This window comes from Thunnus thynnus, chromosome 12 (assembly GCF_963924715.1).
Source record: "Thunnus thynnus chromosome 12, fThuThy2.1, whole genome shotgun sequence".
NCBI lineage: Eukaryota > Metazoa > Chordata > Actinopteri > Scombriformes > Scombridae > Thunnus > Thunnus thynnus.
The window spans coordinates 2,618,372-2,632,901 of record NC_089528.1 but is presented as its reverse complement, the minus strand read 5'-3'; the positions used below and the strand labels follow the sequence as shown (position 1 = coordinate 2,632,901).

General features: G+C 38.7%; 1 protein-coding gene across 1 annotated transcript in view; it reads left to right on the top strand.

The window, feature by feature from the left end:
• LOC137193593 (cadherin-18-like) overlaps positions 1 to 14,530 on the top strand; it is a 206,713-nt gene that overhangs the window by 130,397 nt on the left and 61,786 nt on the right. The window contains exons 6-7 of the mRNA XM_067604822.1: positions 1,332 to 1,519; positions 9,419 to 9,672. Of these exons, the coding sequence (XP_067460923.1) occupies positions 1,332 to 1,519; positions 9,419 to 9,672 (442 nt within the window). The remainder of the gene's footprint in view (positions 1 to 1,331; positions 1,520 to 9,418; positions 9,673 to 14,530) is intronic.

The following is a 14,530-nucleotide window of genomic DNA, read 5'->3' as shown; positions in this document are numbered from 1 at the left end:
GTGAAGACCCCATTCTTTTGACCACAAGTCCTCCACATCTGTGTTCCTCCTGTTACGCACTCCCCTGGATAAGAGGAGTGCAATGAACGGCTTTGGCTCAGCCAGGTTCAACTCCCAGCCCTCCGCTCCACACCTGCGCGCCTCCGCCACTGTACAGTCACAGATGTGCTGCAGCATCACACAATCCATCAAGCACATGAACGCATTCAATGTTGCGGCATGTGTGCTCCTTCTGTTTTGTGACTGCACTCTCCCAGTGTGCACTCCCGGCTGTATAGGTAGTTCCATTCTTGCCAGTCTTCATGCAGCTCGCACAGATCCACAGAACTGTCATATGCGCTCTCACATCATGATAGGGGCAAGGTAGGTTGTCCCTCTCCTGTCACCAGAAGCCTGGGCCTTTTTGGGATGTTGGCTCCTCGTCCTCAGATGAAGATTCCACGTCGAGCGAAAATGAAGGGCCATTGATCTCTCGCCCATCTGACTCTCCCTCACTCACGTCTGCCGTTATGTCTCCCGCATCCGATTCTCCCTTGCTTATATCCTGGATCATTTCCAGAACTTCTTGAGTAGTCACTCTATCTATCTATCTATCTATCTATCTATCTATATATCTATCTATCTATCTATCTATCTATTCTAGCTAGTTTTAGCTTGTGATATGTCAGCCTGCTTGTCAAAAGATGTCTAAATAATGTGTGTTGCTAAGCAACCAGACAGTGGTGCGAATGTTGAGTGCAGCATTATACAGCAGTTTGTATGAGGGGTAAAAATGGCCCCATAATGTTGTTCTTTGATCCAGTGTGATGTGACAGAATATATTATTTGAATTTTAATTGTCATTTTTCAAGTGTAAAGCTGGTTATTTAATCAAACAGCAAATAGTGAAAATGAACACAGGATGATTTGAATCTTATAGATAAATCTATTTGCTTATTTATTGTTCAGAAGTGCATATATTTCATTATTAAGTTTATTTAAATAAAATAAATAAATTTGAAAATATAATGTTTGGTTAAATTTTTTTGTTTGTTTTGGTTAAGAAATACATATAGTATAACTTTATATACAATGGTCCTGTAAAGGCATTGTTGGATGTGAAGAGTCATATTGTAACACTCTGCTAAGTAACATCAGGCTGTCTCTGGTGAGCTCCACCAGTCTTTTTATTTGTTTGGTTGCCCATAAACTGGCTCTCCACTGCTCTGAATCAGAGAAAACAGATGTAGGAAACAGTGAGAGCAGATTTCAAACTGCACTAAATATTATCAAAATGATCAAAAAAATATTAAAATGTCCAGACTGATGTGTCTGTCATGTTGCTGCTGCAGAGAGCTACCAGTTGTACGTACCGGAGCTGGCTCCAGTGGGGAAGGCAGTGGGACGGATCAGAGCCAACGATGAAGATGAAGGGCAGAATGCTGAGATGACCTACAGCATCACCAACACCGAGGCAGCTGCCATCTTCACCATCACCACTGATGCTGACCACAGGGAAGGAATTATTTCCCTAAAGCAGGTATAAAGCAGAGATCACAACACAACACAAATCTACACTGATGTTCAGTACAACTTAATATTGCTGCATAATGTAGCACAAAAATACAATACACATATATACACATATATATTCATAATGATGTTTTAGTGTGAGTTGCAGTTTCATATGTGACTGTGAGGGCTGATGTTGCAGGCAAAACATTTATGTGAAGTCATCATTGAATGATTACAGTGTAAATTGTCCCACTACAAAACACAATGGTTGCTAATCCATACTGACAAAAACTGTTATTGCTCGTGAATATTTCAAATGCTCATACAGACATGGCCGAAATTATTGGTACCCTTACATTTTATTAAAATAATGCACCATTCACCCTGAACAGTTCTGAAATTATAAGATATTTTATTATCAATGCATGTCTGTGTTTGGTTTGTAGTGGAACAAAACAAAAAAGTTGTGTAAATAACTGAATTCATGCTTATTCTACAAAGACATTCTAAAATAGCCTGGACAAAATTATTGGTACCCTTTAGAAGTTGTAAGAAACTTGTAGTGATACTTTAAGCAGACTATTGTGTTTTAATTAGAATCACAGATGTTTTCAAGTTTTCACTCATGCAGCCAGTTTAAAAGGAGAAAATTACTCATTCTGCTGTTTTGTGCCACTGTGTGCATTACACAGAATACGGAAAACAGAAGGAAAACTAGAGAGTGGTCTGAAGACATTAAAAAAAGGTAATAACCGAGCACTGTCAACGTAAAGGTTGATGTTGAAAGCTTGATGTTTCTTTGACCAATGTTGCCAATATTATGAATAAGTTTAAGGCTCATGGAACTGTAGCCAACATCTCTGGATGTGGTCACAAGAGGAAAACTGGCCCAAGATTAAACAGAAAGATGGCTTGAATGGAAATGAATTGACACAGATCCAAGCTGATCTTCAAGTTCAAGGTACAATAGTTTCAAGTCACACCATCCGTCGCTGTCTGCATGAAAATGGGCTCCATGGAAGACCCCACTTCTAAGAGGGAGACACTAAAAAGCCAGACTGGACTTTGCCAAAATGCATGTTGACAAGCCACAGTCCTTCTGGGAGAATGTGCTTTGGACAGCTGAAACAAAATTAGAGCTTTTTGGTAAATCACACCAACCCTATGTTTACAGCAGAAAAAATGAAGCCTTCAAAGAAAAGAACACCATGCCTACCGTGAAACATGGAGGAGGCTCAGTGATGTTTTGGGGTTGCTTTGCTGCCTCAGGCACTGGGGGCCTGAAATCAGAAGACTATCAAGGCATTTTGGAGCGAAACATACAGCACAGTGTCAGAAAGCTGTGTCTTCCAGCAGGATAATGACCCCAAACATAAATCAAAAAGCACCCAAGAGCGGATGAGAAGAAAACGTTGGACCATTCTGAGGTGGCCTGCTGTGAGTCCCGATGAATCCCATTGAACATCTGTGGAAACAGCTAAAACTTACAGTTAGGAGATGGCACCCATCAAACCTGAGAGAACTGGAGCACTTTGCTCAAGAAGAGTGGGCCGAACTACCAGTGGAGAAGTGGAGAAACCTTATTCAAAGTTACAGAAAGCGCTTGACTGCAGTTATTGCCCCCAAAGGCTGTACTACAAAATATTAAGTTAAGGGTACCAATATTTTTGGCCATTTTCATTTGTTTTATTGTATTAAATACTATATTAAGCTGTAAATCAAAAGCAAAGTTTCAGTTATTATCATTGTGAAATAAAGAACGATGGACACCATATATTTCTGTCAGTTTCAACTTAATATGGAGGAAATTTTGTTTTTTTTAAAAAGCGGAGGAAGGATACCAATATTTTCAGCCACATCTGTAGCTACAGTAGGTCTGTTGTTGGTATGTAGCTAAATGAGCAGTTTCCATAAAAGATAGGAAACATAATATTTGGATAGTGCTAAAAATAGTACAAGAAAGCAACAACACTGTAAACAAACAAAGCAAATAAAGACACTGAAGTCCAAAAAGTAACATTTTTGCTGACAGGCTATAATGATACTGAAGAACAGCTGATCTACAGTTAAAAGGTGGTGGGAGAAGTATTCAGATTTTTTTCTTAAGTGAATGTAGCAATACCACAATGTAACAGTATTTAATTAGAAAAAAAATATGTCAGCAAATACAAAATATCAATTATCATCAATAAAAGTACTTATTGAGCAGAATGGCTGCATTCAGAGTGCTCCATCATAATATATATAGGTTATTATCAGGTTATTATCATTCACAAACATATAAACCAGTCCTGCTGCTCCTCATGCTTCCACATAGTTCTTCAGCAGCTGAATGGACCTGAACTGCACTGATTTCAGACAGAGAAAGGCAGAACTAAAGAAATCTGGATTTACTGAACCTGCAGCTGTTATCAGAACACAGGAGATAGACAGGATGAAGGGGTAGGGTGTAAGCACCAGAGAAATTAAATGAAAATAAGACATTTCAATGTAAAAGGTCAATAACTTAGTTAAATTTCTGTGTGCTCATGTATTCCAGAAAAGGAAAAACAATTAACACTTCTGGCTTGTGTCAGTATCAGTCTGGAAAGATTCCAGATCAGTTTCTGACAGCTCAGGCAAAAAGGTGCAGAATTCCCACACAAGTCATTTATGTGACTCACACTTCAAGTATCACTGAGTTACATTGTCATTTATTTATTGAGTTACATCTTGCACAACTGTGTCTACTGTTTATCAAAGTCTGCCATGGCTTTGTTTATCTGAATCAGTTTATCTGTCTGACTACATCAGATTACGTCTGCGTCTGACTACGTCTGACTACAGTGGTTTACTGTCAGCCACAAATACAGGAGACAGAGCAGTACGATCATTTGTTGTTGTTTGTTGTTGTTATTACCAATTCATATTACCAATGTTATCACGTATAGAGATTATCTATAACTTATCTATAAAAGAAGAGTCTTGCGAGTTTTATTCACTACAAACATAAAAAGACATGAATATCTCATGTTTTGGCTAAAGTTGGTCTTTGAATCGCTGCTTCTGTTTTTTCAATTCCCATCGAGTCAACGAGTGGAAATACGAACAGTGCCACTCTGCTATTGCAACCCGTATTGTGGTCAGAGGTGGGATTACATCCATGGGTTTACCCCTCACACCACACCCCCTGTTCAACAGACCGCAGCCGGACCCTTTTCCATGAAAAATGAACTTGCTTGACATGTGTATGTATGAAACTGTCAATTAGATTTATTTACTTTTTACTTATTAATTGAAGGTGCCAGAATGCCATTCCAGATCATTCTGGCCCACTTTAACCCCTGGTTATTATTGGATCAAGACTTGGAGTACCAGTCAAAAGTTGTATCCAAACTTTTAACTGGTACTGTACCTCAGAACTGTACTTAAATGTACTTAGTTAATCTCCAATACTGCGGTTAGATAGAGTTGATCTAGTTATATCGTTAAGGTGATTGTTCCAGGGCTGCATTCAGGTGGTGGAGATGCCTGAAGAATTCCTTACTGTAATATGAACATATTCTGTATAACACATAGTATCCTATATTTGTAAGACAAACTGCACTCAGTACAACAAATGCACTTTGTGTTAGTTTTATTTGCATCAGTAATCTGGCTGGGGAAGTCAGTAAGCTACAGCAAGAGCTGCTGTTGAGATGATTGTGATGATCTGACATTCTATTCAAAAGTCAATTGGATTGAGCATCTCTGAGCTAGCTAGTCATATGAGAGACACAAGCACCAGTTTTATCAAGTGGAACGGGTCACAAAATTATATTGTGCCTTCACAGTTTGAACTATTTTCTCTCTCTTTTCAAAAATACTGAAGTGAATTGTACAGGAAATGAAGTTGAATCCAATTCAGCATGCATGGCCGGTACACCTAGCTTCTCAGCCTAGCCAAAATCCTTTGACAGTCGAGTGTGTCTGATTTGCCTCTGCAGCCTTTGAACTACGACAACAGGGAAGCCCATGCTCGGCAGGAGTGAGCATTACTGGTCTTCAGAGCCACAAGTTAAAAGTGGTTTTGATTTTCTTTGTACCTCTTCTCCAGCTGCGCAAACTTGAGAACAGAGGAAGGCTCTTGCACAAGAGAAGTCTATAATTGTTTTCCTTTTTCTACCACAGTTTGAAGTGTGCTTTTATCAGCACATTGTAATACCATGGATTCTGGGGATGTCTAAGTTTTTTGTGAAGAATTATCAATGGGTGTTCTGTGAATATTTTTTGTGGGGGCATTGACGACTGGCAATTCCTATGACCAAAGTACGATGAGAAATTTCAAAGCTGTAATAGGATGCCAGTGCAATATTTATGAAGTTACATTTCAGTGAAATGATATTTCAGATATCAGACATACTTTGTGTTTGGTTAATCAGAATGTTATCATGTCAACACACTAACTAACACTGAACATTACACCTGCTAAACATGAGCAAGTTCACATGGTGAACTCAGCATTGAACTCAAAGAATCACTGTGCCTAAACAACCTTGTCTCCGAGAGATTATGCTTATATACAATAGTAAATTGTTTTCCCAATTACGTTGCCTGGATTATATTCACAGGCAATTTTTTTTAATTAAGTGCTGTATTGCTCTGATGTCAGAGGGAGGTGGTCTGGGTGGATGGAGGGCATACAAGATGCTGGAATTTTGCACCAGAGGCCGAGGTTCACATCTTGTGTGTGGTTTGGTTTAGGCAACAGCAGCACTTTGGTTAAGGATAGTGAAAGATTGTGGTTTTGGTTAAATGTTACTAAACATATTGTGTTTCAAGTCACTGCAGATTTTTTCTGTATTAAACCAAGACCATCTTTCCCTAACCTTAACCAAGTGCTGCCACTGCCTCACCATAATAACCATAACCATAAATAAGTTTCATATTGCTGTAGTCACTACCAGCAGATATTATAGTGCAAGATCTGATATGTGATATCTGATAACTTGCCAAATACTTTAATTAAAACAATCTTCTCTCAACATTATGTTGAGAGAAAATATAATTCAGTCAGCATTATGTTTCTGGCAAAACACATTTGCTGTTGTAATTAAGTCGTATATAGGGTGTATAGGGGTGTAACAGTACATGAATTTGTCCTGAACTGTCACAGTACAGATGTTACGGTTCGATGCATGCAGTCATACGAAGGACACACTCCATGACCCAAACAATTACTGTCAAAATAGTTTAATAATCCACTTAATCTGCAGAACAATAATTCTACAGTGCAAGTTCCACCCAGAACGTCTTGGCACCACTTAGCTATAGCATGCTCATGGGTGTATTCTAGCTGGCTTAGCCAAGTTGCCTGGTTACCCTGGTTACCCTGTAGTGTTGCTGCCGTCAAAATGACAAACGAGAGACCCATAACCATGGATATATAATAAGAGCTGGATAGGGCTCTGCCACTCAGCTTTGCAGCCAATTTTTCCTAGTGGTCACTTGCAGCGAAAAATCCCCCTTGCGACCCAATAAGCATTATCCCCATTGACCACCATTGTAAAAGAGACGTCTGTAAAACTGTTGACAGAAAACCTCAGACTGCAAACAATGTCAATTATGACTCTTTCTATTATGAACTTTTGATCCATGGAGGTTTTACATTAGTAAAACTTTCCTCGAGCTGAGAAAAGCAATTTAAAAATCTGTGACATCATCACATTGTAATGTCTACGGGCTGAGCGGGAACTCAGAAACCAGAAGCTAGAAACTTTTTTTGGCATATGCACCAGCTGAGCAATTCTTATTGGACCAAATGGGTGCCATTTTTATTTATCCAGCTCTTATAATACATCTATGCCCATAACACTGACTGAGTGCAACAATTTTATTAAAATATGCTCCTTAATCTCCGTAGTGAAACAGTACTGCATCTCTCTCTCCCCTCTCTGTGACGGTTGCCTTTGAGTGAAGCCATTCAGAACAACAATAAAAACATTTGATTTCTGATGTGGTCAGACAGCACTTGTAAGCACCAGTCCTTAGGGTAAAATGTAGTTAAAAAGTATCAACGTAAAAGTAGTGGTTTGGTTCCTCTGACTGATATTTTTTTATTTAACCTTTATTAAACCAGGAAGTCCCTTGAGATTGAAATCTCTTTTCCAAGGGAGACCTGGCAAAGACAGCACACCAGTTACAGTTTATGATAGATAGAGAATACAAACATCAAACACACAAGGAGGAAACTAAATCCAGCACAAATAGGGCAGTTGCAATTCTCAGTTACATGGACTTTTAACATGGCTTTAAATTTTTCCATATATTATAAATAAATATTATTATATATGACATCATTAGATTATTAATACTGAAGCATCACTGTTAGAGCAGCATGTTACTGTTGTAGCTGCTGGTAGTGGAGCTAGTGTCTACTACTTTATATACAGTTAGACCATAAATCATCATGTCAGCAGGTGTCCTGACTCCTTGCAGAAAGGTTGTTTTCCTTTTGCACTGCAGCAACTAAACTGTTTCAGTAATATTTATGACCAATGAGCCACTGTTGGATGTTTACATTTTTCAAAATATAAGACCAAAATAATATTTCCTACCTTACCATACATATCTAACTGTGGATTTTGTGTACATTACATCTAGTCGTATATAAATGTAATTTCTAGGAGACAGGGTTAGCCTAAGCACAGCCTCACACAGCTAGCATGGCTGGAGACTTAGGCTATTCCTTTATTCTAAACTAAAAGAAAAAACATTCTGTCACCAGGGGGATTTTCTCAGCAAAGTTTGTAACAAGATATTTAGCAAAGTTTCAGATATATAAGAGGAAACTGTGGTGGCAGAGCAGCACAGGCTAGAGGCTGGGTTTGATTGTATTTTTTTTATTATGAACGTGAAGGTGGTATGTTTAGTTGCTATAGAACACAAGAACCGCCAGGGTTGTTTTATACCTAAAACTGCCAACAGGTTAAATTTATCTGTGTGCCTGGCTACTGCATTTCTAATACTATAAAATGTACTGTGTCATTGTATTAAGGCATTGTCTTCACAAAGGAAGTTTGTTTAATCATCACCTCTGTTTTGGGTCTTGTGTTTTATAATCTATATATGTTTATGTATCTTTAAGATCTCTAACTGGTTTGAATGGCCGTCAATATAATTCAGTCTAAAATGACACTGAAAATGGGTGTTAAAAGAAAATATTTGCATATTTGGGTGGTGTGATATTATAAAACAGTATTCATCACATATTGAGATAACCCATGTTATTTAAATTACCAAAGTAGCTCAAATACCCCAAATAGACTATAACAAGCCATAATAATAACAATAAACAACCACCACACTTATGGGTGATTTAATGTTGCATCATACACGACATGACGAAGTCAAACGCACAATTTCACCCCGTTAATTATTAATTTAGGCATTTCATTAATGTGTGAATAAGACATCAAGAAACTTGAGGTAACTATTAAAGCTTTTTTTATTTATAACATCATAATGCAAATATATATTTCTCTTTTGGTGTTCCATTCATTAAAACAGAGTAAGGCAATGGGGGAAAATAGACTAAATAGCCTCTAAACAATAAACGGTAACATGGCAAAACAAAAATGAATGAATAATCAATGAACAAAAGATAAGTTTTACACATAATGAATGTTTGTGAGTAGGCTAAATTATCTTCATTTGAACACATCTGATTATACATGTCCCTCAATGTCCCCATGTCTTACCCAGTGACTGTTATAGGTATAAATGCCTGTGTTTTTAATCTGGATTTATCTTCACTTCACAATGGAGAGTCTTCATAACATTATTTTAGGAAAAGCCAAAGACTAGGGGACATGAATATTTTAAAAACCTGTCAACTAGTACCAGATTCAAATTGTTAGACTAAGTGTCCTTAGTAGGATAATTGTGTTTTCTGTCTCCTCTTTAGACTCTGAACTATGAGAAGAGAAAAGTTCACACACTAAATATTGAAGGCGTCAACACCCACCCAGACTCCCGCTTCTCTCACCTGGGGACATTTAAGGATTCCACATCGCTGCGAGTCATTGTGGGTGATGTAGATGAACCACCTGTCTTCTCCATGGACTACTACATCATGGACATCTATGAAAACTCACCCACTGGCACCCAGGTTGGCACTGTAACTGCCGTGGACCCTGATAGCACCAGCAGCGCTGTCAGGTAAGAAAAAAAAAAGTTGGTGATGATGATGTAGGTGTTTTTTGAATGTGCATGTCTGGTATCTGTTTGGGGTTCAACTGTTCTTTAAGAAAAGAAGCTTTGCAGTTGTGTCACAATGTCTGGCTCCAGTATGTACAGCATTGAGGAATTCTACCTCTGCGAAAACCTCGCAACTCTGAAAATTCTACCTTTTTCTCACTTATCTGCTGATGTGTTCCTTGGCACATGGGTCGCAGCATGGCCACAGTGGTGCTTTTTTTAATGACCCCCTCCTCACAGCCCTGGCAGGTAGAAGGCACTGAGTGTTATGGTCATTACTGTGGCTCTGCCTGTGTGCTGACTTGCTGGTGAACAATAGCTCAGGCAAAATTCCGATTGTGGTTTAATGCCCTCATTTGTGCTGTTATGTTACCCAGACACACAGCCTAGTTTGGTGGCAAGTGGGAGTTGTCTGGGCCAGGAGCCACAGGGAAAAATATTGTTTTATCCTTGGGCCATCACACTGGAAGAAAGTGAGAACTGCTGCTATAGTTTGAGTCGTTGCTGGTACCCTGATGTGGGCAAGACAGCAGCATCTCCAAGGGCTGCGGTACTGTTGGATAGTGGGAAGAAGGGGTGTGCCCGAATACAAATATCTTATTTGACAAAGCACAAATAGTGGGTTTTTTACGAATATTTGTTTCATACAAATGTTTTTTAAATTATTTGTTTTTGGGAAGAAAAAAACAAAACATGTCAAATACCAGCAAGCAGGTCAGTTATAGTCGCTATCTCAGTCTCTCACCTCTGCTCCGCTGTTACGTGTATCAGCAGGTCTCAATGAGGGGAGTTACATCCACCTGCTACATGATGGATATTTCTTAATTTGGACATCACTTTCATTTTCATCTTTAATTTTCTAAAATTATAAGTGTAATAAAAACAAAAACAGGATTTTTAAGCCTCTTTCCACTTTTATTCAAATACAAATACAAATAATTTTGCTACCTCAACAAATACAGATACAAATACAAATACTGGGCCCTCTGCACAACCCTAGTAGGGAGAAGTAAAAAGTTGAAAACTTTATGCTATTGAGGATAAAATTCATGTGGAAACTCCTTAGTTATTTGACAAAAAAACTTGCAGCAGTGAGCCAGAGCATTTTGTATGACCATGAAGGCAGCAGTATGCTCAATCAATGTGCTTGTCAAATAGTCATTTAGATTTTGTATCCCCCTCTGCCCACACCTGTGGTTCTGCAGCTGGCAATTAATGTAACTTTTTGAAACCGATAATCCAACAAGCACACCCACTTCACACAGTGATTGGCCAGGTGTGCGGGGGAAATATGCAAGGTTTGAACTTCTCTCAACCTTATTTTATCCATTTCTGCTTCTGTCCCTTTCCATGTGTATCAATTGCAAACAGCATACATGCCTGCAAGGAAAAACTGTCCAAAAGTGTGTACAGTCAAGGATGAATTACCAACCAGGCAGAGTAGGCAGCTGCCCTGGGGCCCCATACCCAGAGGGGCCCAAAACTCTAGATTCACTGCATGTCAACTGGTTCTGGTAATTTGATTAATTGAAGGGAAAGTGTGTCAATGATGCATATTCTTAAGAAAGTTGTGTTAAATTAAACTAAAAACTAAATACTAATTAAGTATTATTCCAACATAAGATTACTGGTTGCACTGGATTTAATGAGGACTTGGAGGTGACATACACATTTCTCAGAGAGAGGTAGTATCATGTGATTATTTTATTTTATTTCATTCTTATATTTTTTTGTTTGTCTTCAAGCTAATATCTTCATCCGAATAGAGTTGCAAAGTTAAGGATCTGCTGCCTTCCTCACTGTAAATTCATGTGTCAAAGTTTACTTTGAATTATCTTCTCAGTGTTGCTGAACATAGAAAGACAAAAGTCTCCTGGATAACTACACAGTACCTTAAGGTTTGTGCCTTCCTGAAACTGATGTTTTTGGATGTTGCTTCTGAAAAGTAATATTTTTTCCTTTTGTTTGGCATGACAGATGGCTCTAAATACTACAACACCCATGAATCTACCCCTCAAGCCAGCCAGAGGCACAAATCAGAGCTTTAGCAAATTCCAAAAGCTTTGTATTTGCAGTGTGCAAAACACATTGTTGCCAAACTCATTCCAAATTGACCCAGAATCTATTTAAGCTCCTGATTGTGTTATCAGATTTCTAAAAACCGTTGACTTAGTTTACACTTGTTAGTGGTGCATGCGGCAGAATTTTAATCTTGGTGATTGGATGTTTCTTACAGATATGCCACTTGGAAGTCATAGTTAACTACTTGTATTTTTATGTACACTACTGTTAGCTCTATGGTTTAGTGGAGAATAGATGTGTTTGGGAAAAGCTCACTGAGGATTGCAATGGAGCCAACATGGAAACAACCCCCAGGAGCCCTTTTGGTTCTGGCCTTATACTGGTGCATCTGCCCTTCTGGAGCAGTTCACTAACAAGGCCCAGAGAGGCATGCAACAGCTTTCTATACTTAACCCAGCACACACAATTCCCAACAGAGCTGTGAGTGACAGCACTGCTGGGTTCTTACAGGGTCAAATGTCTAAGTAATTAACTTTCTCTCTAACTAATGATGTTTAAAGGGGTAAACAAGCTCTATACTGTATACAATAGTAATCCTGACATTTTAAATATACTATTATGGCCTTGCTTTACTCATTTTGCACTACAGGGTGATTAAGTAGGTATGCTAATTACTGTATTGTCTTGAAATTCTAATGGTTGGGCAAGTTTTGTTCTGAAGCTGAACTGATTATTTTGCTTGGCAATTTCAAGGTAAAAGTAGAAGTTGATTTGGGACACTGACCATTTTCAAAATGATTTATTATCAGATGTTAACAGAACACAACAGAAGAGGCACAACTTCCTGTCGATATTTGTGCATTCATTGAGAACAAACAGCAGAACAACTAACAGACATTTGTGCGGGTTGTGACTCCTAATAATGACATGATGTGCAACCCCTGATCAAAATGTGTGTGTGTGTGTGTATATATATATATATGTGTGTGTGTGTGTGTGTGTGTATTCTTTGTGTTTTGGGGGTAGTTTTGTTCAAAACAGGCATGTTTGGTGTCATGGTGGGGTTTTGCATTCCCACTCTTTATTATGGGCACTGTTTGAATTCAAGCACAGTGGTCTCTTACTTCTTCTCAATGCATGTTTTCACTGTCAACCTCTTTTTTCTTTTTTGTATGGGCTAGTTTTTAACAAAACATTTTATTTTATCAACCAGAGCTCCTTTATTCCTCAACAACCTTGCTAACTAGTAGCAGCTGAATGATGACTGCTGAGGTGACGTGATAGCGATGTGTCTCTCAAAAGCGATCTGGGTCAGGCTGCAGTTAAATTTGGTTCCCAGTCCAGATTAAATTGTTATTTGTCCAGATCTGGACCAGAGTCTGCCTATTAAGTATGTATGATATAAACTTTCTCACAGATTTCATACTGAAAATCAAATTCAGTTCAGAGCTGGTAATTCCTGAACGCTGAGATGACCTATACCCACACATGTTCCGCATATTATATTCTTTGCAAGCTCTCGCAGGCCACATATAATGAGGTGCCGGGCCGGATTTGGCCCGCAGACCTTGAGTTTGACACATGTGGTGTAGACTGTTAAGGGAAGAGATAGAGGGACACTGGAGCAATGATCTGATGGAGCTATGAGGGAGTGATGGTGTCACTGCTTGTGGGATAACTGCAGGGGTCTGTCTGTCTGTGTTGCGTTTCTTCATTTGTGAAGGGGGCAAGTTCAAGCTGAACCAGCGTGTTAATGCCACACTCATGTGGTGTCATATTGGAGTCATCATAACTACAGAGTTACAACTTGTAAATAGTGTTCACTCCAGCTTCCAAGTAGTACGACATAGGAATCTTTCTCATCTTTCCCATCCACCCCATATGATATAAGTTGCTCTTTAAAGTCCGCCTCTACTCAAAAATGTGTTTTACTTCTTGTTCCTTCAGTTGGATGTTGTTCTCTTCACTGTGCAGAATGATGGATGTGCAGAGTTTGTTTTCACATTCATCTGCTGAACGGAGAAGATTTCTGTGCTCACCTTAAATCTGAATTTAACAAGTAACAAACATGTACAAGTATGATTTGTGACATCACAACTAGTTTGGATGACCGATAACCAGTGGCTTAAATAATCAGGAGAATACAGGCATGAATAATACATTTGTGAAGCAGAGCTGTGTGTTCTCTTGTGACAAATTATTTCATAACCCCATATTCCTTATTTAAAGATCCCCTCCAGACATGTATTAAGACATATAAAAATACTCTGCCTGGAGCAATAATGTGTGTCTGAAATTGTTTCTTCAGGGAAAAAAAAAGTATAATTACCATGTTAAAATCCTTAAAATGTTTAACTGCAGGACACAAGGTGTCTCCTACTTCACTGTAAAGTCCATTCTTAGTGTATATGCACTGGAGGCTTGATGTTTCCACATCAGCACGATTGGCTCCAAACTATTTGTGATGTCACAAATCCTGCTCGTAAGCCCGTCCCTTAAAACTAAATTTTAATGAGCGCAGAGAAACTTTCCACTTTCAGCAGATGAATGTGACAACAGCCTTCTACTGTCACACTCTGCACATACATCATTCTGCACAGTGAAGCTCAAACATCCCTGTAGGCAGAAAAACATATTTTTGAGTGGAGGGGAAATTTAAGTTTCTTTCAGCTAGACCTGACCTCTAAGTTGGGATCCAACTACAAATATATTGGCCATGACTACTATCTGTAGACTTTTGTGCTCTCTGTGAATGCATAGACATTATCATGTGGCAGGTTCTCTTGTATATATTTCC